The 27,818-nt window shown below is 44.5% G+C and overlaps 1 protein-coding gene across 2 annotated transcripts; it reads left to right on the top strand.

Annotated features, from left to right (window-relative positions):
- YME1L1 (YME1 like 1 ATPase) lies at window positions 1-27,818 on the top strand. Of its 2 annotated transcripts, XM_015414313.1 has the most exons (21): window positions 1-188; window positions 5,089-5,220; window positions 7,591-7,753; window positions 10,444-10,542; window positions 11,659-11,768; window positions 12,801-12,951; window positions 13,057-13,140; window positions 13,938-14,020; window positions 15,602-15,692; window positions 16,102-16,254; window positions 17,257-17,389; window positions 19,541-19,603; window positions 20,077-20,189; window positions 20,767-20,922; window positions 21,412-21,563; window positions 23,089-23,215; window positions 23,325-23,398; window positions 25,330-25,416; window positions 26,048-26,182; window positions 26,372-26,466; window positions 27,577-27,818. In XM_015414313.1, exons 1-21 carry the CDS (start codon window positions 156-158, stop codon window positions 27,578-27,580), a joined length of 2,238 nt encoding a protein of 745 aa, XP_015269799.1. In that variant the 5' UTR covers window positions 1-155; the 3' UTR covers window positions 27,581-27,818. The 2 variants fall into 2 exon arrangements, with proteins under 2 accessions (XP_015269799.1, XP_015269800.1); XM_015414314.1 differs by lacking the exon at window positions 27,577-27,818 and having other exon boundaries at window positions 26,048-26,450.

The raw sequence follows: 27,818 nt of genomic DNA, 5'->3' as shown, positions 1-27,818 counted from the left end.
GGCTAGACTCAGCCTGTGCCGGACCGTAGGAGGCGGCCATTTCGGAGGGGAGCGGAGGAGCCACGGAGTCTCCCTTCCTCGGGAGGCCGAGAAGGCGGAGCCGCCGGCCCTGAGCGAGGAGTTGGAGAGGGCTCGCCCGGCGGGGAGTGACGAGGATGTTCTCCTTTTCTACCACCGTGCAGCCGCAGGTAAAGGCCCCGGGAGGAAGCTGCTGGTGGTGGTGGTTGGAAGCCCCTATTGTTGTACGTAGCTGGCGCTGGGAGAAGATCCCGCCCCGAGGAGGCGGAGAGGCCCCGCTCCAGGGACCGCGGGAGAGGAAGGGGCCGAGTATCGAGGCGGGGGAACCTTCGTGTCGGGGTGTCAGGCTGTCTGTCTGCTGGGATGAGTGGTGAGGACTATCCAGGCCGCCCCGCCGGATCAGGCTGTCTCGGCTGCCTGTCTTTCTGTTCCTCGCCAGAGTCAACGAGGTATCTGTCCATCGTTTCAGGTGGGGTAGCCGTGTTGGTCTGCAGTCGAAGAGCAAGATTGGAGTCCAGGAGCCCCTTAAAAGACCAGCAAGATCTCTCGGGGAGGAGCTTTCGGGAGTCAAAGCCGCCTTCGTATCTGACAGAGGGAGCTTGGACGCTCGGAAGCGTGTTTCCTGGACAGCTTGTGGGTCTTTAAGGTGCTCCTGGGCTCGGGTCTTGCCCTTCAGATGTCGGTAGGAAGCTAAGAAGTGGGGCATGAAGGAGGCGTCAAGCCTTGCGCTGGTGGTTGTCCTCTAGAATCTCCGGCGTCTCTGAGCTTGGAAGTTCTGTTTGGGGTCATAGGTGTTATTGAACTTGTTCTCACTGGATTTGTTATTTAGTGTGTTTTAATCTTGTCTTTCCTATAAGGAACTCAGGGTGATGGTTCTCCCCTCCTTCATTTTATCATCACAACACTCCTGAGAGGTTGTTTGGGCAGCCAGAGTCAGCCAGTTTCATGACAAAAGGGTAGCTGGGTCCTTGATCTTGCACACTGTAGTCTAGCAGAACAAAGTTGACGAGTCCAGTGGCACTTTAAGACCAACAAAGTATCTGAGGTAGTGTGCGTGCACATGAAAGGAGATGTACTAAAAGGAAGGACAGGGTTGCCCATTGGAAACAATGGGAGAGACTTGAAGGCCTGTTGGAAATAATGGGAGCCATTTTGAATGCCAATTGACTTGAATGGGCTCCATTGAAATACATTACAGCTCAAGAAGAGTTGCAAAGAAAATGTGGAATAGATTTTCCATCAAGGTCTCTGGTCCCAAATGCACTACTCTGGGACTGGAATGACAGGCCCCAGAGTGGAATGACAACCCCTGGGGGTAGCAGTAGTGTTCTGGGACAGGAATGATAAGCCCCAGAGTGGAATGACAGCCCCTGGGGGTAGCAGGAGTGTTCTGGGACTGGAATGACAGGCCCCAGAGTGGAATGACAGCTCCTGGGGGTAGCAGATGTGTTCTGAGGGTAGAATAACAGGCCCTACAATGGAGTGACAGCCCCTGGGGGTACCAGACGTTTTCTGAGGTTGGAATGAAGTGGAATGACAGCTCCTGGCAGCCCCTGGGAGTAGCAGAAGTGTCCTGGGACTGGAATGACAGCCCCCAAAGTGGAATGACAGCCCCTGGGGGTACCAGACGTTTTCTGAGGTTGGAATGACAGGCCCCAGGGTAGAATGACAGCCCTGGGAGTAGCAGGAGTGTCCTGGGACCGGAATGACAGCCCTTGGGGGTAGCACGAGTGTTCTGGGAGTTGAATGACAGGCCCCAGAGTGGAATGACAGCCCCTGGGGGTAGAGGGGGTGTTCTGGGACTGGAATGACAGGGCACAGAGTGGAATGACAGCCCCAGGGAGTAGTAGAAGCATTCTGGGAATGGAATGACATCTCCCAAAGTGGACTAATAGTCCCTAGGAATAGATATTGTGCTCTGGGACTGGAAATGACAGCCACTGGGAGTAACAGTAGTGTCCTGGAATGACAGGATGCAGAGTAATCACAGGTTCTAGTGATGTGAGCTCTCTCTACCCACTCTTTATGTACAGCTCTTAATTTTACAGATCTCTTTGTCACGGGTCTCATTTTATTTTTAAACTAAACATTCCTAAGTTCCTAACTGCTTTCTCCTTTATTTGTAAAGCTGTGGATGTACAGCGTTGTAAAACTGTTGAAATATATGGTTGGTGGCCCAGGCTCAGAAGGCAGTTGGAAGCATAGTTGTGGGAGACTCTCAGGCTGTGTTGTTGTGTTATAGAAAACAAATAGGCAATGGGCAAGTGCAACTACTAAAGAAGTGTGATGTTACATGTGAAGTTTCTTTAAAGTAAATCAGACCATCTTCCCAATATCATCCTGGCCATGGTTTTCCAAGACAGAGGCATTTCCCAGCTCTGCTACCAGAGAGCTCTGTTTAAGTGTGTGTTGAAGCTCTGACCTTATGTGTGGCTTAATTGTGAGGTATGGCTTTGGGGGGAGTACACTCTTGAAAGAGCAAAATAGGCTGCTGTTTTGCAAGCACTCCAGATTTAAAATAATGCGAAATTAGTACCTGTATCTATTGTGCGTAGAGAACTGGAGACCACACACAAACACATGAGCAATTAGGAATCTGCTTTCTTCATCTGATTTCTGGTCTGAAGGGAAGTCACTGATGCAGGTTTGTGATGCCATGCAGATGGGACCATATTTAGCCATCATACTGTAGGTTAGGTGGGCTTATATTAAAGCATGATGCAAAAGCAGTATTATAGCTTTGTGCCTGAGATAGTCAGTTGTGGTTGCAAGAGTAACATCATGAGTTAATAGATGCGTAATAGTATAGCTGGGTTGCAACATACATATGTGATAAGTGTATCACTTTCCACAGGGAGGGCAGGGTATAACTACAAATAATAAATAAAATTTGCTTATATTCACAATTCTCAAACATTTCAATTAAATCTATTGCCCAGAATAACTGAGCCTCTCTGTATCATCACACCAACCCTGTGAGGTAGGCAATGTTAGGTTGTAGCTGTCAAGTTTAATATTTATTCAGTGCCATTAACACAGTGGATGCCAACAGGCAGCAGGTATAATGTTGGCTCCATGCAGTGACTTTACAATGGGAGAGCATGTTTGTACCAAGCGATTTCGGGGACTGCATCCACATTGGATTTAGCCCTCTGTTGGACACACGGTGTATCCTGTCTTCAAATTGACTGCCCTTATTTATTCAGTATATTTTAATCTTTCTGTTTCCCCAAAGAAAACCCAAGGTAGCTAACAAAGCAATTTTAGAGATGAGTTAGTGAAAGCAGGCCAGTGGAAAGAACCTTGCTATTTCCTCCTGTCTCTTTTGTAGAGGAGTTTAACTGCTGGGAAAGGCTTTTATTGCTTCTCAGCAGCTGCATGCCTTCTGTTGTCTTTTTGACTTGACTTGGTTGGTCTTTTCACTCTCCTCTGACTGCTGTGACACATTTACCCACAGACTGGGTAAAAAGTAGCTCATTGCCCTACCTTGCAGCAGGAGGGAAACAGATCAGAAGGAAGTGGGGCAGAAATTGCATCAGAGCCTCAGAAGGAAACTGAAAGTTTCATTGAGAACTTCTAACCAGATAATGAAAATCAGGGTCTTTTTGTCTCCAGCAGTGGTTGTTCAGATGCCTCTGGGAAGCTCAGTGCCTCTGCTCAGTATCAACAGTCCTGGGCTGTTGTTTGTCCTATGGGAGATGGCGCCTCTCGGGCACCTCTGCTGAGTTATCGGGGCTAGTAGTTATTGATAAGCTGATTCCCTGAATTCCTCTAATCCTTTTTTTAATGCTGTCTTTAAAGAATTAGCCCTCTTTGAAAGTAAGAATTGGAACTGCAAATGCCATGAGCGCTCCTGATACCCTCTCCGGTTTTGCATTCAGCACCTACCTCATCAGGATCATCATTATTATGACATTTTAGAACGTCGCTGTGCCTCTCTCCTTCTCCGTAATGTTTATTTGACTTGGGAGAAGTGGTGTGGGGTCCAAAGAGGACAGCTCTTGCATCAGAATGGCAGTTCCTTGCAGGGCAGTGAATTATGCAATTGGGAAAGGGGAGAGAACAGGGAAAACAGCAGGCGACAGGGAACTGGAAAGAATGTCAGCTATTCCTTTGGACAGCCTGTTGTAGTTAATCTTCTGACTTGTGGGCTTTTTAGTATCTGAAACTTTGTTGTTATATATGGGGGTTTTCAGTTACAGTAACCTCCTCTGAAATACGGTCTTGCTTGACAAATGATTTCCTGGCGTTTTATACAGGTACAGTTTCTTGTGATTAGAGAAAAAGCCAAAGCAGGACTCAGAAGCCGTGATTGGTTCTTTCTGATACCTTTTGAAAGTTGTTGGAATGTAACCAGACAGGAAAGCAACCAAAATAGTATTGAGCCCAGGTTTGTTGTCAATACTGCAGGGCCTAAAGGAGATGTTTCACATTGTAAACGGGACTGTTGTTTCCTGAAAGAGGTGCTAAACTTAGTAGTACATTTTCTTTCTAAGTTTAGGAACTGGCTTGGATCCCATGGAGGGTTCCTGTGGATGGAACGGGTGGGATGATTTTCACTGATTACACACACACACACACACACCGGCTGCAGACCTCTGAGTTCCCCTCAGGCCGTTCCTGGAGGGTCTGCTGTCCCCCTGGAGTAACATGTAAGGGGCACTGGGGGTACAGCGGCAGGCAGGAGGTGAAGGGACGTTCCAACTTCAGAAATTACTGGTGGGTCCAAATCATTTGAGTGAAGAAAACTTTAGCTTGAATACTTTTTTAAGAAAAGAGAAGGGAAATAAAGATTTGTGGATAAAGCTGAGCGATCTGTGGTCTTGTGGCTTGATCTTTGTTGACTCCTTAATTTCATTTATTGCAATTTTTTACCACCTTTATCTCTAAAGAAGGTACTTTCCTATCTTGGGTTGTTAAGTGTTTAAAAACATTTCAAGGTTTTTGGAAGGCACCTGTGTTGCTTTGATGTTTGATGTATAGGTTAGGCAGGATTGGAACTCTTGTTCATATTTTAAAACTGAGACGTGTTCGACAGGGTGACCTGATGTCCTCTGTATTTCATACTAGGTCACAGTTCCTCTGAGTCACCTCATCAATGGCTTCCATACGCCGAAAAAACCGACTCCATCTTTTGCTACAGCGTCTACCCAGTGTGTGCAAAGGGAAGCAGCACCTGAACATGATGTACAAAGCAGCGAGGTAACAAGATTTGAGTGGTGTGAGATTTATCTATGTGCCTATAGTACCTCAGCACATATATACTGTTTCCCAGGTGTGCCCCCCATCTGCAGATACTTGCACCAAACAGGGTTTTTTTTGCAGATTTGGGTGACCCCCCACGTTTGCAAAAAAACCCTGAAATCTTTAAACAAAAATGCAGAGGAGTCATTGTTGGAGCCCCGGAGCCCCACACCGGGCTCGGCGGTTTTTTTTGCAGATTTGGGTGACCCCCCAAGTTTGCAAAAAACCTGAAATCTTTAAACAAAAATGCAAAGGAGTCATTGTTGGAGCCCAGGAGCCCCGCACCGGGCTCGGCTGCTGCCGCACCACCCAGGAACGGGGCATGCTGCCCGTGGTGGCGCAACCCAGGAGTCGCGCTGAGCTCAGGAAGAAAGTGGAGGGGTCCCCACCCTCACAAGTATCGTGGGCCTGTCCTTGTGGTTTATATTTGCATTGTGTCTTACTTAAGATGCATGTAGCAGACCTAGCTTTCTGGAGTTCAAAAGACATCCTGTAGGGTCTTCTCAAGCAAAGCCTCTTGAGTGTTTTAGACTGGGTTGAATCCAGCCTGCTCTGAGGAGTGCTCTGCCTACAAATGCTACCACCTTCTCTTTGTAGCTTTGTTCCCCCATAAAAATCCGCTCGTTAAGATCAGAAGAGGTAGTGGGATGGTGTACAGTATGTGGCAAGGGGCTGCATTGGGAAGGAAGAGGTACCGGAACTGTCTGCTCCATTCGTTTTAGAGTTCTGATGGGCGTGACAGGTGGAGGGGTGATGTCCACAGACTTGCCTGTTCTATCACAGCACCGCATGCCGTATCCCACATGGTAGAACATTCAGGGTCAGCTTCTTAAGGGGCTACAGCAAGAAGGGGAAAGCAGTGAAGATCCTTACTGTGAGCAAAGATCTGCTTGTGGTAGGCCTGATTTGACCCATCGTATGGGGACAGCCGAGAAGGATATTTTACATGAAGCTGTTTTCTTACTTTTAAAAGGACATAATTGCTTTAATGTAGAAGTGTACCTTTGTACATAGTTTAAAATACTGTTTTTCTAGATGCCCAATAGTAAAGAATCATTTTAAGTGTAGATGAACCGGCATGAAATTGCCATGCAAGGACTTCTGTTTTATTCTACATTTGAATCTGAGGAATAAGCATACCTCTGTTAGCATACACTTAGTGTAAATATGCTTGAAGAGTCATCATGGCTATAAAAGAGCTCCCACCCTTGGATTTGAATCACCTCCTGGTCTTGAAAAATGAAGGGTTGACAAATTCACTTACCCTGGGGGGGTGTCCCTTCCCTTCTGTCTCTGGTGCCTGCCTGCCACACCATCCTTCTGTTCCTTGCACCACTGACTGCTGAGCATGGGAGTCACTGTGACCTTCGTCCCAGCATTTTTTTGGAGCCTGCCGTACTTACTGTGTGACCACTCTTTGTCTTTTATCAGCCCTTTCGGACTCCAGCAGAATAGAGCGAAGGCCACGTGTTGAGCAGTGGCACTTCTTGTGCTGGAAAGAGAGATGGACGGTGGCTGCAGAGATGGGCCGGTGTAGGGGAGGGAGGAGTGTGAGGCTCCGCTCTCTCCAGCTCTGCCTGCCGGCCCTCGGCCATCTTGCTGGATTCCATCGGTGGGTCTCCGTTGGCTTCTGAATGGGAAAGGAAGGGGGTTGCACCTGAGGCAGCCATAGTAGTGGGGGTGACCCTGGATCCAGCTCTGTCCCTGGACAAGGAGGAAGTCAGAGCAGCAGGCCCATTCCCCAGCAACAGGTGCTGGAAGTGGGCAGGGTTTGGGGGTGTTACGTGTACTTGTGCTACCTTGGAAAGTACATCTCAAGTGCAGCATGATGCCAGTGATCCCATCTTCTTCTCCTGAGGTTTGAGCTGGAGATGGTCCCTGATTTGACATGGCCTTTGGGGTTCAGCATGACACCAGCGCCTAGAACCAGCAACCTCTGGGGCAGCATCCCAACAAGGACAAATTCTGAACTGACTAGCTGTGCCAGCCAAAAAATTACAGATGCCTGTGAACGATAGCCACTCCTAATCAGCTAATGTTCATACCAGTATCACAAATACCAATTGTGTTTCAGCTTCCTCCCTTCCTTTGGTTTGCATCTGAATGAGCAGTATTCACTTTAACATCTTTTATACCTTGGGCAAGGACCACACAGTTCAAATAGTTGAGGGGAATGAACAACTATTTGAGGAGGTATCAAACATACACTGAATAATTGGGGGGAGGGAATTAAAATCCATGCCAGTGGCTCTGGCCTGATCCTACTGTTTTAGAACCATGTATTTAAAATCTCAGTGGCCTGAACCTTATTTATGTCTTCCTTTACAGCCAGTACTTAACCTGCGAGACCTAGGACTGTCTGACTTGAAAGCTGGCCAACTGGATGAACTAGTGGACAAGCTACTTCCTGGCTGTTGTGCAGAAAGCAAAGTCTCTTCCCCGTGGCATACCTCATATATATCTGCAGAGTCCTTCTTTGAAAATAAGTATGGTATGTCTTAGAAGATGATAGTAGTGTAAGATGTGTCGTTTAGTGAGTTTCATCTCAGGCAGTATTACCCCGCAGATGGAAATACATCAGGGCAGAGTGAATACATGAGCCAGAAAGATGCCTGCCTTCTGCTTTATTCTGTATCCCTGTTTCTTACGATGCCTCTTCCATGTCTTCAAGAGCCCCGTCTCTATGCTAGTTTTGCTTCCATAATCCATTAAGCTTTGCCTCCAACCTTCCCAGTTTTGGTTTAACTTTATTCAGTTAGTTCTCTCACCTCCTAATTAAGTTGTGTGACTAAATCCCATTAGGATAGTTTCAGAGGGTAGCCGCAGAACAGCTAGAATCGAGTCCGGTAGCACCTTAGAGACCAACAGGATTTTGAGAGTCAAAGCTGTCCCTGTCAAATAGGAGGTGGAATGGAGATCTCTGAGTCTTGATCTCCCAGTCAGGAGGTGGGAGGGGCGTTACAAGGAAGGAACTCAGGATGCCGAGGCACCATATGCCTTGTAATCAGCTTGGCTAGAGCAGAGGAGAAATACTTTGTTGCAGAAAATCAGCACTGGAATGGATGAAGTTGGTATCCTCAGACGCAGCAGCATGAGTAGCTGGTGTGTAAAATCAGTAGTGTGTAAAATCAGTAGTGAAAGCATCACTTTATTCATTAGTATCTTCCTGTCCCTAAATTCCACCCGTGCGGCATTTACATGCAAATACCCATTTTCATTGCCTGCTGGGGAAGGTCATCCCAGCCACCTCTCGCTTCCAGGGCTGCATCAATACACTTCTTTGCCAGCCAGCCAGCCTTTCCCACTGTCCTGAGATCCCTTCTCCGACCACTGCCCAGGGTTGCAGCCACAACTGGTTTACCTAACCCGGCTCTTTTGTAATGATGTTCCTAAGACTGGCAGAAATTAAGTTCTTAAATATGTATAAAGCACCCGCTTTATAAAAAGCGCTTCACAATCTTAGTTGTGTCTGCAGATGTTTGTGTATTAACTATTTGCACAATTAGGTTGAAACTTGCTAGGCTAAAATAAGTATCGCTCACTGCAACATGCCACAGTTGGAGCCGTCACTCCAGCCACCCACAAAATACATGTGCATTTAATTCTGTAGGACAATAATCACTTACCTGATTATGAGCAATGTGTAGGAGCTGCACCCAAGTATCTGGGCATAGCAGCTTTTATACCATAGGAAAGCTAATGCCTTTTCTGGGTATATTGCAACTAATAAAATAGGTGCGGGCAAATGGACTGATGTATTTTTGCGAACTTGTTTTCAGGGCTGCTTTAGTTCTACGGTGCCTGAAGAAAATAGGTCTTTGATCTTAATATGTTTCAGCTGCATCTTGTTCATGCTTATTCAGAAGTACTCTTTGAATGCAATGCAACTTAGCAGTGAGTGTGCATAGGCGAGGCTGTTAAAGGGCATCAGATCTGCCACACAATCTCCTATGCTAACACTGCTGAAATCTCTGGTATTCATTCCATGGCTCATCATCAACCAAAAGGACTGCATCAACTGCATGTCTTTGCCACGAGGCCTGCATCTCAGGGAGTCTTGCAGCTTACCCATTCCCCCATAACCCCCTGCCAAATAGAAGCTCCACTAGACCAGGGCTTTGCCCCCTTTCCTGGAATTTGAGGCAGGTGCCACATTAGGGGATGGTGCCCAGAAGAGCCGCAGGTGGCATGTCACCTTTGGCTCCTGAGCCACCAAATGAGCATCACTGGTTTAAATGCTTCGTTGACTTTAGACACCGCACCAGTTTCCTTCTCTCAGAGGCAGCGCTGCTTATAGCCTCAGATGGACCAGCTTGCCTGCATTCAGTGAGCCAGTGTCTCTCTGGAAAGAAAGGGAGCCTGACTGCACACGTGTCTCTGATGCTCCTTGGTAAAGCAATGCTGTCTACACTTCAGCTACTGCAAGTCTCATTTGGAAATGTTATTTCTAAAGTAGTTAAATAATACCCACACACACACACTGGAGACGTTTCCAAAATGAGTGGTTCCTTCAAGTCCCAATCTTGTGACCTTGGCTTGAACCCACTGCTGCCTTTGCCTTAGTGGGAGGCACTTTTGCCGGGGTGGGGAAGAGAATCCTGACCTGTACGTGTTTTCCATCCCCAGTGCAGACTCCCACGTGGCAACTCACTATTCTGGAGGGTTCAGTGACCTTTAGGAGTGGCTTTGGGGTGGGGTGGAACAAAGGGAATTAGGAAAGCCCCGTTCTACCCATGGAGCTCTGTTCAGAGCAGTTAAAATTAAAGCCTACTTAAGTTTATAAATGTGATCCAATTTGGGCCTTTAATCTGCAGTCTGTATTGCAGAGATTGTCTGAGTGCCCTTAGCCAGATCAGTGTTTGTCAACTACATGTCTGTATTATCTGAACAGTTGCAGTAACTGTGAGAATCACCAAGGTGGTAAACTGTTGTTAAATGTACAAATGTCAGCATATTGTTCTAACTGAGCCAGGCAGACTGATAGAAAGTGAAGGTGCATCAGTCTGGCTTTTCAATGGGCATCTTGAATGGATGATTCCGGCATAAGGAGGAAATGGCCGAGTTAAGTGAGACACGTTCTGACATGTATCCTGTGAATTCATTTTAACTCTGTGGTTTTGTGGTTCAGTGCTTAGAAGAACAATAAATGTATGTGTGTTGTTTTTAATGCTAACTTTCTAGGTTTTGCAGACATATATAGTATTTTGCGCTCATCTTACCCGTACAGACAACATCCTAGCCCTCTCCGGAGTATATGTTCAGACCTTCAACGCTGGCCAGGTAGGAATCAAGAAACTGCTCTTCCACTCCTGACTGTCTTGCTGGAAGAGGGGCAGGGACAGTAATGGGGAGACGGCGTCACAGTAGAGATTGTAGAGGAACAACCATGTGATTGTTTGCAAGGCTTTATTATTACTGTAGTACTACTGTACTTAGCTGCCCTTATAAGGGCAGAAAGGCTAGGTGTGATTTTGGTAAAATAAAATAGCTTAGTGGTATGATTATGAAGCCCTCAGAGGTTTCCAGATGTGTTGCAGCAGCTGGGAGAGCAAAGCAGCCCTTGCAGCAGCTTCTAGCCACTGCTGAGCTCCTCGGTGACCTCAACAAGTGTATTGTGGACTGAACTGAAGGAAAGACTGTGAAGTCAGTTTTTCTGGATGACATTTCAGATCTTTCATCTGAACAGCAGTTTAGTTCAGAGTAAAAGCTGCAATGGGCATTTCTTTGCAGGTGGATGAATCCCCCACACACACACGTAATAAGAGTATCAGTCTTTAAGTTTCTGTTTTAAGAAAATTGTTAGGGTCCATTATGACAGTTGCTGTTCCGTCTTTAATATTGCCTGCATAGTTTATTCCTCAAATAATGCAACTAGGATTCAAAGCCTCCTTGAGGCTTGCCCAAGGGCTTGCCCACATCAGGTGGGATTTTTGACTTATTAGACCTGAGCGGTAGAGCTCACCTCTCCCCTCCTTTCAGGGCTACATCAAAAACTTACCCCCTTCGGGGGGTTATAAAAAAACAACAACAAAAACCTCATTTGGAATCTCTCCTCAGGTTCAAAAGTGGTGGTGGTTCTCCACGGAAAGCCATTGTTCAAGAAACAAGCCTAAGGCCCCCCTGGGATGGCAGAACTTGTTGCAATGACTTAGAGGTCCTGCCACAACTGTATTTTAGTGTTTAAAATTTGAGATACATAACCCAAGGAGAACCTATAGAATGTATGTTGTTGTTGTTCAGTCGCACAGTTGAGTCTGACTCTTCACGACCCCATGGACCACATCATGCCAGGCCCTCCTGTCCTCCGTTGTGCTCTGGAGTTTGCTTTATACCCCTGGAAAAAAATGTTTTCTTGAAGTACCATGCTTTCTTACGAGGTTTTGTTTTTTGAAAAAGTTTTCATTCAGTCTCGGGGCTTTAAGACTCTGAAATCAAGAGCAAGACGCCTGCAGTCCACATCGGAACGATTAGCGGAAACAGAAAATGTAGCTCCCTCGTTTGTAAAGGTAAGATCAAAGAGTCACACCTTGTGATCATGACCCAATCTTGTTACACTTCTTCTGATAACTGCTTTAGCAGTTGTCCTCAGTATACCTGAAACATTTTAAAAACAGTGAGACTGATCTTTGATCTGAGGGGTATGCAGTCTGAATGCAGATAAGTCAAATAAAACTGGATGAAAGTGAGAACTCTGTAGAGAGGAAAACGTTTGAATGTCAAGGTTGTTTCTGCCAGTGATACTGGGCATAGTTGTATCTTTGTTATTGCTGATTTCCTTCTCCCACTGCAGACCTCTGCTTTGCCTCCCATGCTGTGTTCCTGAGGGTCCCCTCTTCCCTAGGAGTAGCATTTCAAGATTAGTAGGTTGTAGTGGAAGATCAGAAAGTTCCTTTCAGCTAGACAGAAGGCGTTTCAGTTGGCAGATCAGTCATTGGATCCCACACCATGGATGTAAACATTGAGATGTGTGCAAATGAAGTTTAGGTATATTGTTAAAGAGTTGGCGCAAGAGAAGATAGGTTATGGGGAAATTTGCAGAAGTGATGAAGAGAAGTCCCTTTGAAGTACCTGGATGACCGACACTGTGGTCTCCCACGTCTACAGTGATAATTACAATTGTTAGATGAATGCTACCTTAATCCAAAGTTAACCTAATCAAGAAAAGTGTTCTGGAGGTTTCTAGAAAATTAGTGTTCCATCAATTAATTGAAGTACAACTATTAGATATTTGATGTTTTCCCTTGTGCCAATCTGGAGGTTTTGATATTTCACTTATGTGAAAAGTTTGTTTGCTACATAAAATATACTTTCACACTGAAGCTTTTAAATTACGAACTTTATGTCTGAACCAAGTAATTCTGTATCAAAGCTAACATACAGAAATAGAAATTAGCAAAGCTTGTTTCAAATTGTGGATCATAAAGGAAATCTATTCAATATGAAAAGCTTTCAGTCAGAAGAGTTATTTTACTTGATGGGTACCGATTATGTGTTTAAAAAGTAATGCAGCTTCTTTCCCCCCTCTGTGATATGCTTAGGGTCTCCTACTGAGAGACAGAGGCACTGATGTGGAAAGTTTAGAGAAACTGATGAAAACAAAAAACATACCTGAAGGTCATCACGATGCCTTTAAAACCGGGTTTGCAGAGGGCTTTTTGAAAGCTCAGGCGCTCACACAACGTACAAATGGTCAGTTGGCCTGCTTGAAACTTTTCCCTGCCATGGCTTTAAAATGTCTGGAAATTTTACATCTCTACAGACAGCTTGACACGGATTTATTTTTTTCATCAACAGATTCCTTAAGGCGAACCCGGCTCTTTCTCCTAGTTCTGCTACTGCTTGGTATTTATGGCTTATCAAAAACCCCATTTTTATCTGGTAAAGGTTCCTTTTCTGATACTGGTTTGTTAACTTTTCATTCTCTTTGAATCTTTCACTTTTTCTTTGTACAATAGTACTTCCATGTCACAGATATGGTCCTTTTAAGTTCAGGTTAACATTACAAGTTAAATAAACCTTACAATATAGTAGTCTCTTGTATCCACAAATTTGGAAACATGTATCTAAAGACAACTCTGTTTCTAATGCTTGTTTGTTTTCTTTGAAACTCACAGTAATAGGGAAGAATATCTGTATGAAATACATTATAGCTGATAGTATCTCATGCAGGGCCCCTGTTCACATATTTTTCAGATCAACTGAATACTTTTTGCAGGTTGGGGAGTTTTGGCATCTCCTGCTTTTTATTGTGTATGCCAGATCTTGTAATTACCTTATCAGTGATGTGAAAGACAGTTCTGTCTGTGGAGCTGGTAATTTATAAGTAAACTTGAGGGCCTTCTCTGTAACTTAATTTTCATTATAACCAGCTGGGTACGTTTTTGCATTGCTTCCTGGTGCTTTGGTAAAATCTTGGCATAGACTGCCACAAGAGGAAGTCTAAAGGACTCTCTCATTGTAACATCTGGGTGCATGGGTGGTGTGAGCCAAAGGATACTACTAGGTGCTGGAGATGAAGCATTGGTGTGCCAGTTTATAGATTTCATTTCTGGAGAAAAAACCATTTGATCAGCAATATTATTTTGCTGGGGGAAAGGGATGCTGAGCACAAATTATGTTGTGTTCTGTGGCTTTTTAGTGAATTAATTCCTTTGCCTGCTTTAATTTGCCTGCAGTGCGCTTTCGAACAACTTCTGGCCTTGATGCTGCAGTGGACCCCATTCAGATGAAAAATGTCACCTTTGAACATGTCAAAGGGGTGAGTTGAAATTCTTCTTTTATATTTATTGGGGGGGATAATCTCTTTTTGATATGTACATTTTTGTTGCTGAGCGTACTTTATTCGCTTTCATAAGCCACAGTTAAATGCAACTTGATCTGTGTCTGCTGCACTTTTGGACTTGAGTTTTGCAAACAGCAGTCCCCCTTTGTCACATGGCTAATGGCTTTGGGAAGAATGGGAGTCATAGAGAACATAGTCAAGTTTCCCTGACAAAGACAAGCTTTCAGTTGTGTGCTTTAAGCAATAAAGTAGCTCAATAAAGTAGTATTTGGGATCAGGAAGCAATTTTTCTCCATGCCAGTTTGGCCATGGATCCTGGAGGGGTTTTGTGTGTTTGTTTGTTTGTTTTGCCATCTTCTAGGCATGGAGCAAGGGTCACTGGGGGTGTGGGGGAGAGGTATTTGTGAATTTCCTGCATTGTGCAGGGGGTTGGACTAGATGACCCAGGAGGTACCTTCCAACTTTGATTTTATGATTATAAGTTATTATAAGTAGGGTGGTGAAATGAAGCCACTTGCAGAAACGGTTTCTGCATAACTGGAGGGACTGTCTAGGTGTGCTGAAGATAACTTTGTAAAATTTTAAAAAGTCACCTGATGAGGACTGAGCATGCTCAGTTCTTTACGGGAAGCAGGGAATTTACAGGTGAACTGAGCATCAAACAAACCAGGAGGGGAGGGACGATTGGCTTGCTCAAGGAAACTTGTGACAGAGGAAATGTAGTTTATTTATTAAAACATTTTTATCCCATCCTTGTTGCTGTAAATAGCAATTGAAGGCAGCTTACAAAGGTAGAAACAAGGTCTTAAAAACTTCACTCAGTTTAAGACATCAGCAGCCAGGCCAGATTCACCACAGATATAATCCGCCTCCTAGTCCGGTCTGAAAAGGACGGCCTTACAGTTCCTACAGAACTGGGCCATGGTTCTTCTCACATCTCCTGGCAACCCAGAGAGCCAGAATGGCTGGTGTAGAGCAAGGCCAGGTGATGGCCAATGGATTTTGAGGCAGCTGGGGAGCCAGTGAAGCTGCTTCAGGATGGGATTAATCTGCTCTCACCTCTGGGCTGTTACTGACAGATGTGCAACTGTATTCTTTGCTAATTGAAGCTTCTGAATTGTTTCCAAGGGCAGCCCCACATGCAGTGCATAGCTGTCTTCTATCCTTGAAGTTGCAGAAGTGTGGAATGCCCAATGATTCTTCTTGGAGCCAGTTTGGTGTAGTGGTTAGGAGTGTGGACTCTAATCTGGGAGAACCAGGTTTGATTCCCCACTTCTCCACAGGCAGCTGCTGGTGTGACTTTGGGTTAGACATAAGTTCTCTCAGAGCTGTTCTCGAGGGCAGTTCTCGAAAGAGCTCTTTCAGCCCCACCTACCTCACAGGGTGTCTATTGTGGGGAGGGGAAGGGAAGGAGATTGTAAACCGCTCTGAGACTCCTTCGGGTAGTGAAGTGCAGGGTATAAATCCAATCACCACCACCTCCTCCTCCTCCTCCTTCTGTTCCCCCCCCCCAATTAATTATAAATACTAAGTCTCCTTTCATTTGTTTGAATACAGGTTGAAGAAGCTAAGCAAGAGTTGCAAGAAGTAGTAGAATTCTTGAAAAACCCTCAGAAATTTACTGTGTTAGGAGGTAAACTTCCTAAAGGTAAGCTTGAACCTCTGATTATTGGCCCTCCTTTAATGAAGTTATCAGCCATGTTCTATGGAATGTTTTATGTGTTTAAATTTACCCGTCCCCTTACCTTATGTTTTGAACAGCGTTCTAGTTACGTTACAATTTAAAATAATCTAAAAAGAAGTAAAAATTACTTTTAATACAGTGCAGTTGACTTCTTCATGCTTGCTGAGCTGTGTCTGCATGTCAGCTATAGTGCTGCATGTACACTGTCTTTATGGTCTTATTGCTGTGCTGAAGTTTTGACTTAAGCAGCATTTGGCACTGAGTAATGAGATCCCCGGTTAAGAAGTCACAAGACTTAGGTTGCATGTGGAAAGTTATAGGCCATTTAGGATGTGCAACTTCCTCATTTGCTTTGGTGCCATTTCTTTGCCAGGTATCCTCTTGGTGGGACCCCCTGGTACCGGGAAAACCCTGCTTGCCAGAGCTGTGGCTGGAGAAGCCGATGTGCCATTCTATTATGCCTCTGGCTCTGAGTTTGATGAGATGTTTGTCGGTGTGGGAGCCAGCCGCATCAGAAACCTGTTTAGTGAGTACAGCTTAGTTTCCTCTTCAACACTGAGCCAATTTACATGTTAAGACTGATCTAAGAATCTGCTTCATTTCTGTTCGGTAAGTGTGTTGGCGTAAATTCTTTCCCCTGTGGATATCTCAGTCAGTTGGGTTTTTAAAAAATTACATGTGGAACATTATGCTTTCCCTTTACAGTACCATTTCTGGGGCAGGATGCCTAGGAGGGGTTGGGTCCATGGAAGGGGAGGAGGTGGTTCTGTGTGGATTCTTTCTCTCTTGGGGTTCCTGTTAGAAGTGTAGGAATCCTGCGTCCTACAGTTCCCAGACTTCAGAGTGACACGGACATCTCTAAATCACAGAGGGGGGAGTGGAGGGTGTATCAGAGGAAGGGTTAAAACTTGAGAGAACTGTTGGCAGCAAAGATGAGAACAGATCAGGGTGGACAGGAGGGTGGAACGGAATAATTCCGCTCACAAGGAAAGAATAGCAAAATGTTTACATAGGCAACCACTTCTAAGAGATCTACTTTAAGTTTATATACATAGGCTATTAATCACAGCAAATGTCACAAGTCATTCATTTTCTGCTTCAGTATAATATTGCTCATAGGTGCTTTGAGGACTGACAGCTGACACAATGAACAAAGAATCCCAGACCTTTCTGTATTAAAATAAGAAAAGAACCAGCAGGAATCAGGAATCACAAGAACGGAGAAAGATGACCTTTTTATTATTGTCGTGCTTGGGTTTTCAGTTGTTTTCCCTCTAATGCTAAGCTTAAAAATTCTGCCAACTCCGGCAGACCATAGTTTTGTCTCCAATTCAAAGATCCACCCCCCCCGGTTGACTTTTTTGGAACTAAAGATCCAATGAGGTGCTTGCTTGGGAGAGCAGGGTTCTCACAGGGGAAAGTGCAGTTCATGATGACATTCAGAAAAAAAGGATTATTGCGTTAAAAATGGGTGAAGAAAAAAAAACCCATATAGTGTGTGAAGCATTAATTTATGTTGCATTTTTAGGGGAAGCCAAAGGAAACGCACCTTGTGTTATATTCATTGATGAGCTGGATTCTGTTGGCGGGAAAAGAATAGAGTCCCCGATGCATCCCTACTCAAGGCAGACCATAAATCAACTCCTTGCGGAGATGGATGGGTAAATATTTACTCTGTTTCGAAGACTTGCCATGTCTTCTTATAACACTTGAACATCATTGGCTTATTTCTGTTCACAGGTGCGAGGAGAACATTGGCAGGGTCCAAACAATAGAAATGTTAAAGTGCAGGGGGTTTCTAGAGAAAGCGTTGAATCCCAAATTAGGAGAGGATGGGGACCCGGTTTGCAGTGCAGGAGCAGAACATTTTAGCTCAGGCCCATGGCTACAGTGGGGCATTTCGGGACCCTGCCCCACCCCACAAATAGCCATGCCAGAAACCTTATTTTTGACCATGACCTAGGCGGTCCTGGGCTAACAGAAAGGAGGATTGTTGGAGATTTGTTGGAGATGTATTGAAGGTGCCCTTCTAAGCTTCCTTGCCCTGTGGAAGGGAACTCAAAAGGCATTTGAATGCCTTCTGAAGGCAATTAAATGCCCTCTGAGCTGTTTTTTCCTGGGAACTGACATGCGCTGACTGCCCTGTCCCTTAAAAGGAAGGGGTAGAAACAGGCTCGGAGCCTCCCCCTTTAAAGACATGCATTCAGATTCATTTAATTAACTGTAATTTAACTGCCCCCTTAAAAATTTAAATCCCCCCCCCCACACACAAAAAGTCCTGGTTACAGGCCTGTTTTAGCTATTTGAAGTTGAGCTGGCTCACACTAACTTAGCTTAGAGGGAACACTGGTGCTGACTGCCCTGTCCCTTGAAAGGAAGGGGTAGAAACAGGCTCGGAGCCTCCCCCTTTAAAGACAGGCATTCAGATTAATTTTAATTAACTGTAATTTAACTGCCCCCTTAAATTTTTTTTTAAAAAACCCTTACAAAAAATCCTGGTTACAGGCCTGTTTTAGCTATTTGAAGTGTGATCTACAAAGTTACACCCAATCCACACGTATTACCTGCGAGTCTAGGTAGCTAAGCCCCATGACTCCTGTCAACTATCTCATGGCCGTCCGTCAACCGAGACTCATAACTATTCCATTCAGTTGCAGTTCACGTCCAGCTCCTTAGCCAGGAGCTTCCGGCCTGTGTTGCCCTGTTTTCCCCAGATCATTGCGCATCATTAGCAAATGTTCTGGGGATTCTGGGACACAGCATGCAAACAGGGATTGGCCTGGTATACCTCACATTATGGTTGGAGGGGTGGTGCAAGTGGTTGTGGCGTTCCAGCTGTTGACCATGCATGCTGTCATTGCTATTACCCTTCCGACATATGTTTTAGCCATCTGTCTTAGCGGCTGTTGCCGTTGCCAGTCAAGTGTTGCTTCACATAGCACATAGTTAACTTATGGAAGTCACTTCCACAAGATAACAGCTTAGATGGCTCTGAAAACAAGTTTTGTGAGGTTATGTAGGGCGAGTCTATGAATGGCCATTTGCTGTGGCAGCTAAATGGAACTTCTGTGTTCAGAGGCGGTATATCTATGAAAACCATTTGCTAAGGGCCTGAGTGTGAGGAAGGGCTGATGCTTCCATGCAGCTTTTATGGGAGCATCTGTCTGGGCCACCATGGGAAGAAGCTTCTGGACTTAGACCATTCATGGATCTTAGTTCTGTTCATGGATCTCTTCAATTCTATCTGGCTTTTCTGTAAACTTGGCTGCAAACCTTTAAAGAAATGTAGGATCTCTACTTCAGAGCTTTTCAAAACTTTGGCAGGTGCCCTATAAAATGGTTGCCATGGATGTTGTAGCTCTCGTTAGAGCTGTTGGGCTGCACTTGATTTAAGAAAAACAAGCAGAGGACTTGGGAGAGTGGGGGGGCGGGAATCAAATTCTTTCCCTCAGCCTCCATTCCCTGTGATTCCTCTCTTCCTCTTTCCCCCTCCCCCTTTCAGCTCCTGTGACCTCTCCCCTTTCCTTGCTTCCTTCCCTTCCTTTTCATGTTTTCTACACTTCCTCATCTTCAGCTTTCGATGGTTTCCCTCCTGCTCGCCTATTCTCTAGTCCCCATCGGCTTACACTAGCTAAGGCACAGAAGCCTGCTGTTTTGGGGTTGGCTTTCAACTCATAAAATGGCCACAGAAAGTTTGGTCCAGATGTTTCCACAAATGTAGGGGCTCCTCTAGGTATGCAGAGACATCTCCCAGATCCATACTTAGGCCCACTACGTGGATTTTAATATTAACTGATGTTCACTTTTTATAGGTTTAAGCCTAATGAAGGAGTCATTATCATCGGTGCAACAAACTTCCCTGAAGCTCTAGATAAGTATGTGTGTGCGCATATATATGCATAAAACTAACTTTGCATAGTTTGACTTTGTGCATGTTGATTCTGAAAGTGCAGACCTGCAATGGGTGTAATGTACACAAGTAATTATAAAGGACTTCTTATATCCTATTCATATTTCATAACCTCTGAAGACAGCATTAAAAACAAACCCTAACTAGGTATTGTTAGCCAGGATGGCAACATAAGATGCAAGTCATAGTGAGAGTTTTATCTCTGGGGTACCACTGCAGGAAATACTTTTCCGTAGGATTTCTGGACTTGGGGGTGTTTGAGGGAATGTTTGGAGACCATTTATCTATGTAGACTGACCATATCAGATGTTGTCTTTTTTCAAACTTAGTTTAAAAAAAATATATCAAAAGCCACTTCTTTGAAATCCAATTTTTTAAATAATATTTTTTCAGTTTATAGTTTAACAGCTCACAGAATCATTTTTCCTTCCCACCTAGTGCTTTAATACGTCCTGGCCGCTTTGACATGCAGGTTACAGTGCCACGGCCAGACGTTAGAGGCCGGACAGAAATTCTGAAATGGTATCTCAACAAAATAAAGTATGACCAATGTAAGTTCATAAGTATTTACAATGTTACAAGTTTGAAATAAACAAGACAGTTGTTGCCACATGCTGTGTGTGCAGATTTTCACAATTACACGGTGTGCGATCCAGGGTGGATCTTTCTGGGGGTCAGGAGAGCCTCACAGGGATGACCGTAGGGGGGGCACAGGGGCTGCACATGGCCCAGGAGGAACCCAAAGAAAATGGCTAACAGGTGCCCCCCCCCCATGTTAATAGAATGATTTGCCTTACTGGAATGGAGTGTCAGATTCAACTCTTTAAGTTCTCGTTTTTAATTTCATAATCGATCTACAAAACAAAACTTGCTTCTTATCCCCATAAAGTTATTCATCCATTTAAATTGTTGGTGTGGTCATTATATTCTGTTGCAGTACCACTTGACTAAATCTGGTTTCTGTTCCATTTATTTCTGTGTTGCAGGTCGTAATGTTAAACCCCTCTTAATATGAAAAGCAGTTTCTAGCTGTAAGCCGCTACAAAATTTATTGTGCCTTCTAATCTAAATCTAGGAGAATATTTATACAGGATGCAATTCTTATGTTATGTGTTCTTATTCACACAGCCATTGATGCAGAAATCATTGCAAGAGGTACAGTAGGATTTTCTGGTGCAGAACTGGAAAACCTTGTGAACCAAGCTGCATTAAAAGCTGCAGTTGATGGGAAGGACATGGTGTCTATGAAGGAGCTGGAATTCTCAAAGGACAAAATTCTTATGGGTAGGCTTCTCCTCCACCCTGCCCAGGAGAAATCAGATTAAATAATGATTCTGATAAGGTGTATATATACCTGTTTTTAGTAGCAAAATGGTGGCCTTTGGAACTGGCGCTGTGAGAGGGAATGAGTTTAAATTGCTTTCAGACATAAGTCTTTATCAAGTGTCTCTCCCTAAGGAAAGTGCCAGAGAAGTTAACAGATACAGTGTTACTACAGCTGTGTTGAATAATTTAGGGCTCTTGCCCTTTAAAGACTGTGAATATGGAGTTAATGTAACCATGCATCTGCCCCCATTGTAAATGATCAGACAGAAACTCTGCTGGAAGTACATCCACATGCATTAAAGCTGTATTGCAGAGTTAATGATTATAGTAATATGATCACAGTCATGCAGTAGTGTTTGGATCTAGGGATAGCAAGCTAATTACGGTCACTCACTATATTGTAACTTTAACCTTTCAGCGAATACCATTGTTTTTCTTTGATTTCAGGCCCAGAGCGTAGAAGTGTAGAAATCGATGACAAAAATAAAACCATTACGGCCTATCATGAATCTGGCCATGCCATTATTGCATATTATACTAAAGACGCGATGCCCATCAATAAAGCAACAATTATGCCGCGAGGACCAACACTGGGACATGTGAGGATTTGAGAGAAGGCCTCATTTTGTATGGTCTTTAATTATATTACTGGTGTGCATTTGTGAAAAGTTTCTTAACAAAGAAATGTCTTGCAGTGTACCTCCGTGCTATATAATCATTATGAGTAGCTCTGTAGGGTAGCTTGGTATTAACTTGCATTAGAGGTGCTTTAATCGCATCCACAACGACTACCAGTTCATGATTGGATGTCCCAGTTGGTGCGACTCGGGGAGAGCATTACTTCACCCTGGATAGACCACTGAGCCTTAGGGATGCAGTGCTTGTGTGACTGGACGGGAATATTTTCAAGCATAGTTGGAGTGAGAGGCTGTAGAGGTCTATGTTGCATTTGTTTACCAAAGAGCTAAGAAAGCTAAGCGATTTAAACAAAGATTATATGCAATTCTTACTTTAAAAGCAGTTTCTCTCATTGGTGATTATTGTATCGTTTAATGTTCTTGCATAAGTTCAGACCAATGTTCTCCAGAAATCAGGATACACATTTAATCCCTTAAAAATGGGGGTGGTGGTGGAATGCAGGATTAATTGATCTGTGCCTACACACACCTGACATGTGTATAGAAATAAATAGGACTAAGGGCACAGCAAACTGAAGAACATTAACACGCAAGAAGTTGCTGCATAAGTTCATGCAATCAATATAGTATATACAATTGATCAAAATACAATATCAATAATCAATATCATTTTAATCTTGGTTTGTTTCAGCAAATATAATCAGGAGACCGAAGTCCCAACAAGATGCAAAAACGGCAACAGGACGAACTTTCTCGAGTTTTGACCGTTCGTTTCCGGACTTGTTGTCCGGAAACAATTGTTGAATATAAGAGCTATGGAAAGCCATCCATGAATGTTTGAGTGCCTTATGGTGCAATTGATGTGAAGAAGAACACTGGAAAATTGATGTTTGACAAAGACACGCGTCGAAACAAACGGTCAAAACTCGAGAAAGTTCGTCCTGTTGCCGTTTTTGCATCTTGTTGGGACTTCGGTCTCCTGATGATATTTGCTGAAACAAACCAAGATTAAAATGATATTGATTATTGATATTGTATTTTGATCAATTGTATATACTGTATTGATTGCATGAACTTATGCAGCAACTTCTTGCGTGTTAATGTGTATAGAAATGCCATTTGTTTTGCCAGACTTGGCTTTAATAGGCTGGGACCAGGTTCCAGGGTAGTACAATAGCAAATAGGAGGAGGAGGAAGACCAGCGATTCAGCCAGCAGTCGCCATTTGCCTGTTTGCTCACCAGGGAACAAGAGCCGCTCTATGCCAGGTGAATGGCAGACTCAGGCTACCATAGCCATGTGATAAAAATCCTCCAGCAGAGCTTTGCTTTGCTTCTACGTTGCCAGTGTCTGAATACTTATTCTTTATGCAAGCAGTTCTAGTAGTTCTAGTAGAGAGGCACAAAGGAGATGTGTATGTAACAAAGGACTCAAAGCAGCCAGACGTGTGGATTTTAATCTCTGCTAAACAATCTTTTGTGTGCCAGGTGTCTCTCCTGCCAGAAAATGATAGATGGAGTGAAACTAGATCCCAGCTGCTTGCACAGATGGATGTTAGTATGGGAGGAAGAGTGGCGGAAGAGCTCATATTCGGAGGGGATCACATCACAACAGGTCAGTTAGGAGTGTTATGGAAATTAATCTGGCATCGATATATAATAATCCTCCAAATTAAGTGTATTGATTGTTCTTCTCCCATTTCTCCCTCCTCCTCTTTTTCTAGGTGCTTCTAGTGATTTTGACACTGCAACTAAAATAGCAAACCTCATGGTGACTAAGTTTGGAATGAGTGAGAAGGTGAGATCTCATTTGATTTTCAGATAACTGCCCTCTCTGGGTTGGATCCTGTGTATCTGTTCTGCCAGTAGGAGGTGCCACATAAAAGTGGCTCTCCATGTCATGTCTAATTTGGCCCACAGCATGAGGGAATATGGTGCAGGTTAGTTGCGCCCTCAGTTAGTGCTCTATTACAAACGATGGGATTGTTTCCTGTGTACTCCCCCCCCATCAAATGCAGGGGAGGGAGAAGCTAAGCAGGGCAAGGTTATCTTGCCAGGCTCCATCTTGATAGATCAAGGCCGTAGTCACACGGCAAGCTAATTGCGATTTGTTCCCACTATAAATTTGATTGGGAATATTTTTTCCCAGGTTGGGATGATCACACATCCCTCTCCGAACCGCAAGCATTGCGCGATAAGGCTCTGGGCACTGTCTAGATGCAGCCGGGCCCTGTGTCTCTCTCCACCGCCTGCACTTCCTTCCCTGCCCGCCTCCCCCCCCCCCACAACTTTCCACCCTGCTGGGCGTCTGGCAAGCTGTGCGCTCCCCAGCACCAGGGGCTCCCTCCCTCCTAATGTTGCAGCTTAGGGGACTCCTGGGGCAGGCTCTGCCGCCCGCTGGCCTGCCAGCATGCCTGGCACTTCCTTCTCTGCCCGCCTGCCTCCCCCCCCCAGCAACTTTCAACACCGCCTCCTGCTGCCCGACCAGCTCCGGCTCAACGATGCTAGCAAGCTGGGGGGGCTCCCTCCTAATGCCGCAGCATTGGGGACTCCTGGGGCAGGCAAGACCACGACCTCCATGCTGGATGTGCGCTTGAACATTTAAATATCGAATTTATTCAGCGCAGGTTTGCTCATGTGCTCAAAGGCGGAAGCTGGGGGGGAAAAACTTTGCACGAAGAACAGTCAGATGACCCTAATTGCAATCATTGCAAGAGATGGCTGTCTAGATCGGCGAAAGCGTGGATTCAAAGCGCAAATACCAGGAAAATACTTGATTTTCCCGGTGCAGGAAAACACGGGAGACAACTGGGAGCATTGCGGGAGTGAGCCCGCTTCGGTGCGGGAGGCATATCAGCTCATCTGGTCAGCGATTTTAAAAGCGGGAAGAAACAGCAGTGAAATCCGTTAAAAACAACCGTGTGACCACATCCCAAGATGGGTAGCCATGTTAGTAGTGGTAGAAAACAGCAAGAGTTGAGTAGCTCCTTAAAGACTAACAAAATTTGTGGCAGGATATTGTCAGCCAGGAGTCTGCTTGGTCCTGGTTGCCATGGAGACGTTGGGGGGGGGTGAGGACAAGAATGTATACTTTCATTTCTGGCCACTCCGGTGTTATTTCTCTCAGCTTAGCCATGTAACCTTGAAGCCTGAACTGTCTTTAGTGTCTTCTTTCCTTTGGGAATCTTATGCTGTTAGTTAGGTGGGCTTTTTACTCAGGTGCGATTGGCCAAGAGCCACTAATGTCTGATTTGATTGTAGTATAATTGCTTGCTTCACGTCCTTGACCTCAGTTCTAGCAAAGAATCATTAAGAGTCTGGATCCTGTCAATGCCTTAATAAACTTTAATCTTTCTGAATGACTGTTATTGGGATTGGAACTGATTTCTCCAGGGGCTCTGACAGATATGAGCTTTCGTGAGTCACTTCTCACTTCATCAGATGCTGCTAGAAAGTTAGCTGTATCTGAAGAGGAGTGACTCACGAAAGCTCATAACGTGTCACAAATTTTGTTAGTTTTTAAGGCGCTACTCGATTCTTGATCTTTTCTAAGGGCCAATCCTATCAGGCTTTATACAGCAGGGGGCAGTCCACTTCCTCCTCCCCAACAGTCATTTAGATCGTTGGGTTTCTTTACGTGGCACACAAATGGGTGAAAAACTTCTTGCAGGCTTGGGAAGGGATAGTGGTTTGAAGGTGGATTTTAAAAGATCTTTCCTCTTTCATTAGCTTGGAGTCATGACTTATACAGATACCGGAAAACTCAGTCCTGAAACCCAGTCTGCAATTGAACAGGAAATAAGACTACTCTTAAAGGTAAGAGCAGTTGTGGTTATCCTTCAATGAGATAGTAATTCACCAGATATGAGTCCTACTTTGTCTATCCATCGGCTTCCTTATGCTTCTGTACTGAAACATATCATGATGTAGAATGATGAAGAATCTTGTAGCACTTAGACAACGAATGAAAAGGCTTTCGTGAGGCAGGCCTTGCTTCATCAGATGCTACAAAAGTTTCTGCCACAATGAAGTCGTTAGGCTTAAGTGCTACGAGACTCTCAATCGGCTGCAGCCAAAGAGACATGGGTACTAAAGTTGTCCATGTGGAATACAAGCCACCTCTTTAACAGATTCTTTGCCTTGTTTGGTGCATTATCTTCAAGCCTTTCTTAGCAGTACAGTGCATCAAGCAAGTTGTGTTTCTCCCACATATCCACACTCTTGCTCTTTATTTGTCTTCCCTCTCTTTTGTTTCTTATCTCCTATGTAAGTAACTTCTGGAGGCACCTGGCTTGTGTTCCTGTGAACTGTGTCTGAACCTATATATGAATAAAAACTTAAGGAATTTATTGTAAGTCTTGAGGGTGGTGGTTAATCATCAGAAAAGACACTCCTTATGATTCCCAGGTTAATTGTTACTTCCTGTACCTATACCCTTCTGTCATAGGAATCATATGAGCGGGCAAAGAATATCTTGAAGACCCACACAAGAGAGCACAAGAATTTAGCAGAAGCATTACTGACTTATGAGACGTTGGACGCCAAAGAAATTCAGATTGTTCTAGAAGGGAAGAAACTTGAAGTGAGATGATAAATCCTTGCTGAAGATTCTGAATTGACTGCTCGCGGGAACGCAGTGGTCACCTTATGCAGTGTAGCTTTCTCTTCCTCCTGATGCGCGTGTGGTGGTTATCACGTTTCTTAAGGAATAAAACACTTGTCTTGTGAGCTTTTGTTACATTTTATCCAACTTTTTTTTGTCTTTTCATAGAATGAGATGCAAGGAGCAATTGAAGTTCCCTCAGATAAAGACATAACAATCTCAGGGCTGAATCCAGCAGGCTTGGAAACTTCAAATACTGAATAGTATGTCCTTAACGTATCTTCCCTGGCTAACGCTGCTGTCCTGTGGATTTGGAGGCATTTGTGCCTGGCGTGCTCAGTCTTGTGGCTGCTTCAGGCACTTTGAGATGCTGGATTTACAAGTTGCAGAGAAACGACCCTTAACGTTTTGTTTAATATCCAGCCGGCTGTTTATAGAGCTCCCATTGTAAAAATGAGGCAGTGGCATATAATGAAATTAGTCTAGTGGATCATACAGATTACAGAAAGGGGGGGGGGCATCCCTGAAATAAAGCTACACTTTCCCCGTTCGCCTTCGTATGTGAACTGGGGTGTTGCAACCTGGTCAGCACAGTGGGTAGGCTGATGGGTAATAAGATCACTGTGTTTGGATGCCTCTGGACCCTGCCGTAGAACTTAGAGTCCTGAAAAGAATTATGCCACGGCTGCCAAAAGAAATTCTGTCTCCTTTGATGACAGTCCTGCAAAGACGCTTCCACTTTTAAGTGGGATGTGGCTGCAGGGTTTGCTGTGTAAAGTTATTTGAGAGCCTGGCGAGTTTTCCTGTGGTGGGGCAGGTATCAGTTAGTCAAATAATGTTTTAAAGGACTCGTTTACTTGCCCCTCTTGGTCACATTCCCTGTTTCCAGTAACAGCATTCTTTTTGTTCTTGAAACCTTCAGCCCTTTTTAGTCAATAATAGACATTGCCCAAGTTCTATAGGTCAACATGAGTTCAGTCTAATGAACTGTTAGAAGTAGGGAGTGGTCAGTTGCTGGCAAGACTCCTAATAGTTTGGATTCGGAGGTGCCTTTTTGTTGACTAGAGAGCAGCTTTGGCTCCAAGCCACTGTTTGGTAGGGGAAGGCCAGCGACTGACAGCTTGGTCTCCACAGCTCTGAGATGCCCAAGAGCCCCCTGCCCTTTCCATTCTAGGAATACTTCCTTAATGTCAGCTTTGTGCCAACGAATGGGAGATGGGAAAGAAAGTTGTTAGTGAATTCCATTTAAAACTAGGGCTAACTTAACAGTTTGCTAAACACAACTGGTAGCGCAGTAATTTTTAGGTTGGTAGGGAACTTTCAGCAAAACCAGTGGTTCAATGCAGCTTTCTTCTCTTGCTTTTTCCATTCAGTTAACTTAGTAACCCACGGAAGGACCTCAAGACAGTTGCATTATGCAGAATACCAGCTGCTAGGCTGACTCACGACAGACATACTCCTTTTGTGGTAGTGTGCCGTAAAAGATGCACAACCGCAGCATGCTTGGCATCTTTTCTTCCCCATTTGTTTTAAAATAAAGGTTTCTTTTAATTATACGGTCTGCTTTTTTCCTTTCCCTTCCTCTGTAAATTGCTTTAAAATGTAATTCAGGTTT

Source organism: Gekko japonicus, unplaced genomic scaffold, assembly GCF_001447785.1.
Source record: "Gekko japonicus isolate JY-2015 unplaced genomic scaffold, Gekko_japonicus_V1.1 scaffold80, whole genome shotgun sequence".
Lineage (NCBI taxonomy): Eukaryota > Metazoa > Chordata > Lepidosauria > Squamata > Gekkonidae > Gekko > Gekko japonicus.
The sequence above is the reverse complement of the archived record's forward strand: the minus strand, read 5'-3'. Positions and strand labels throughout refer to the sequence as shown.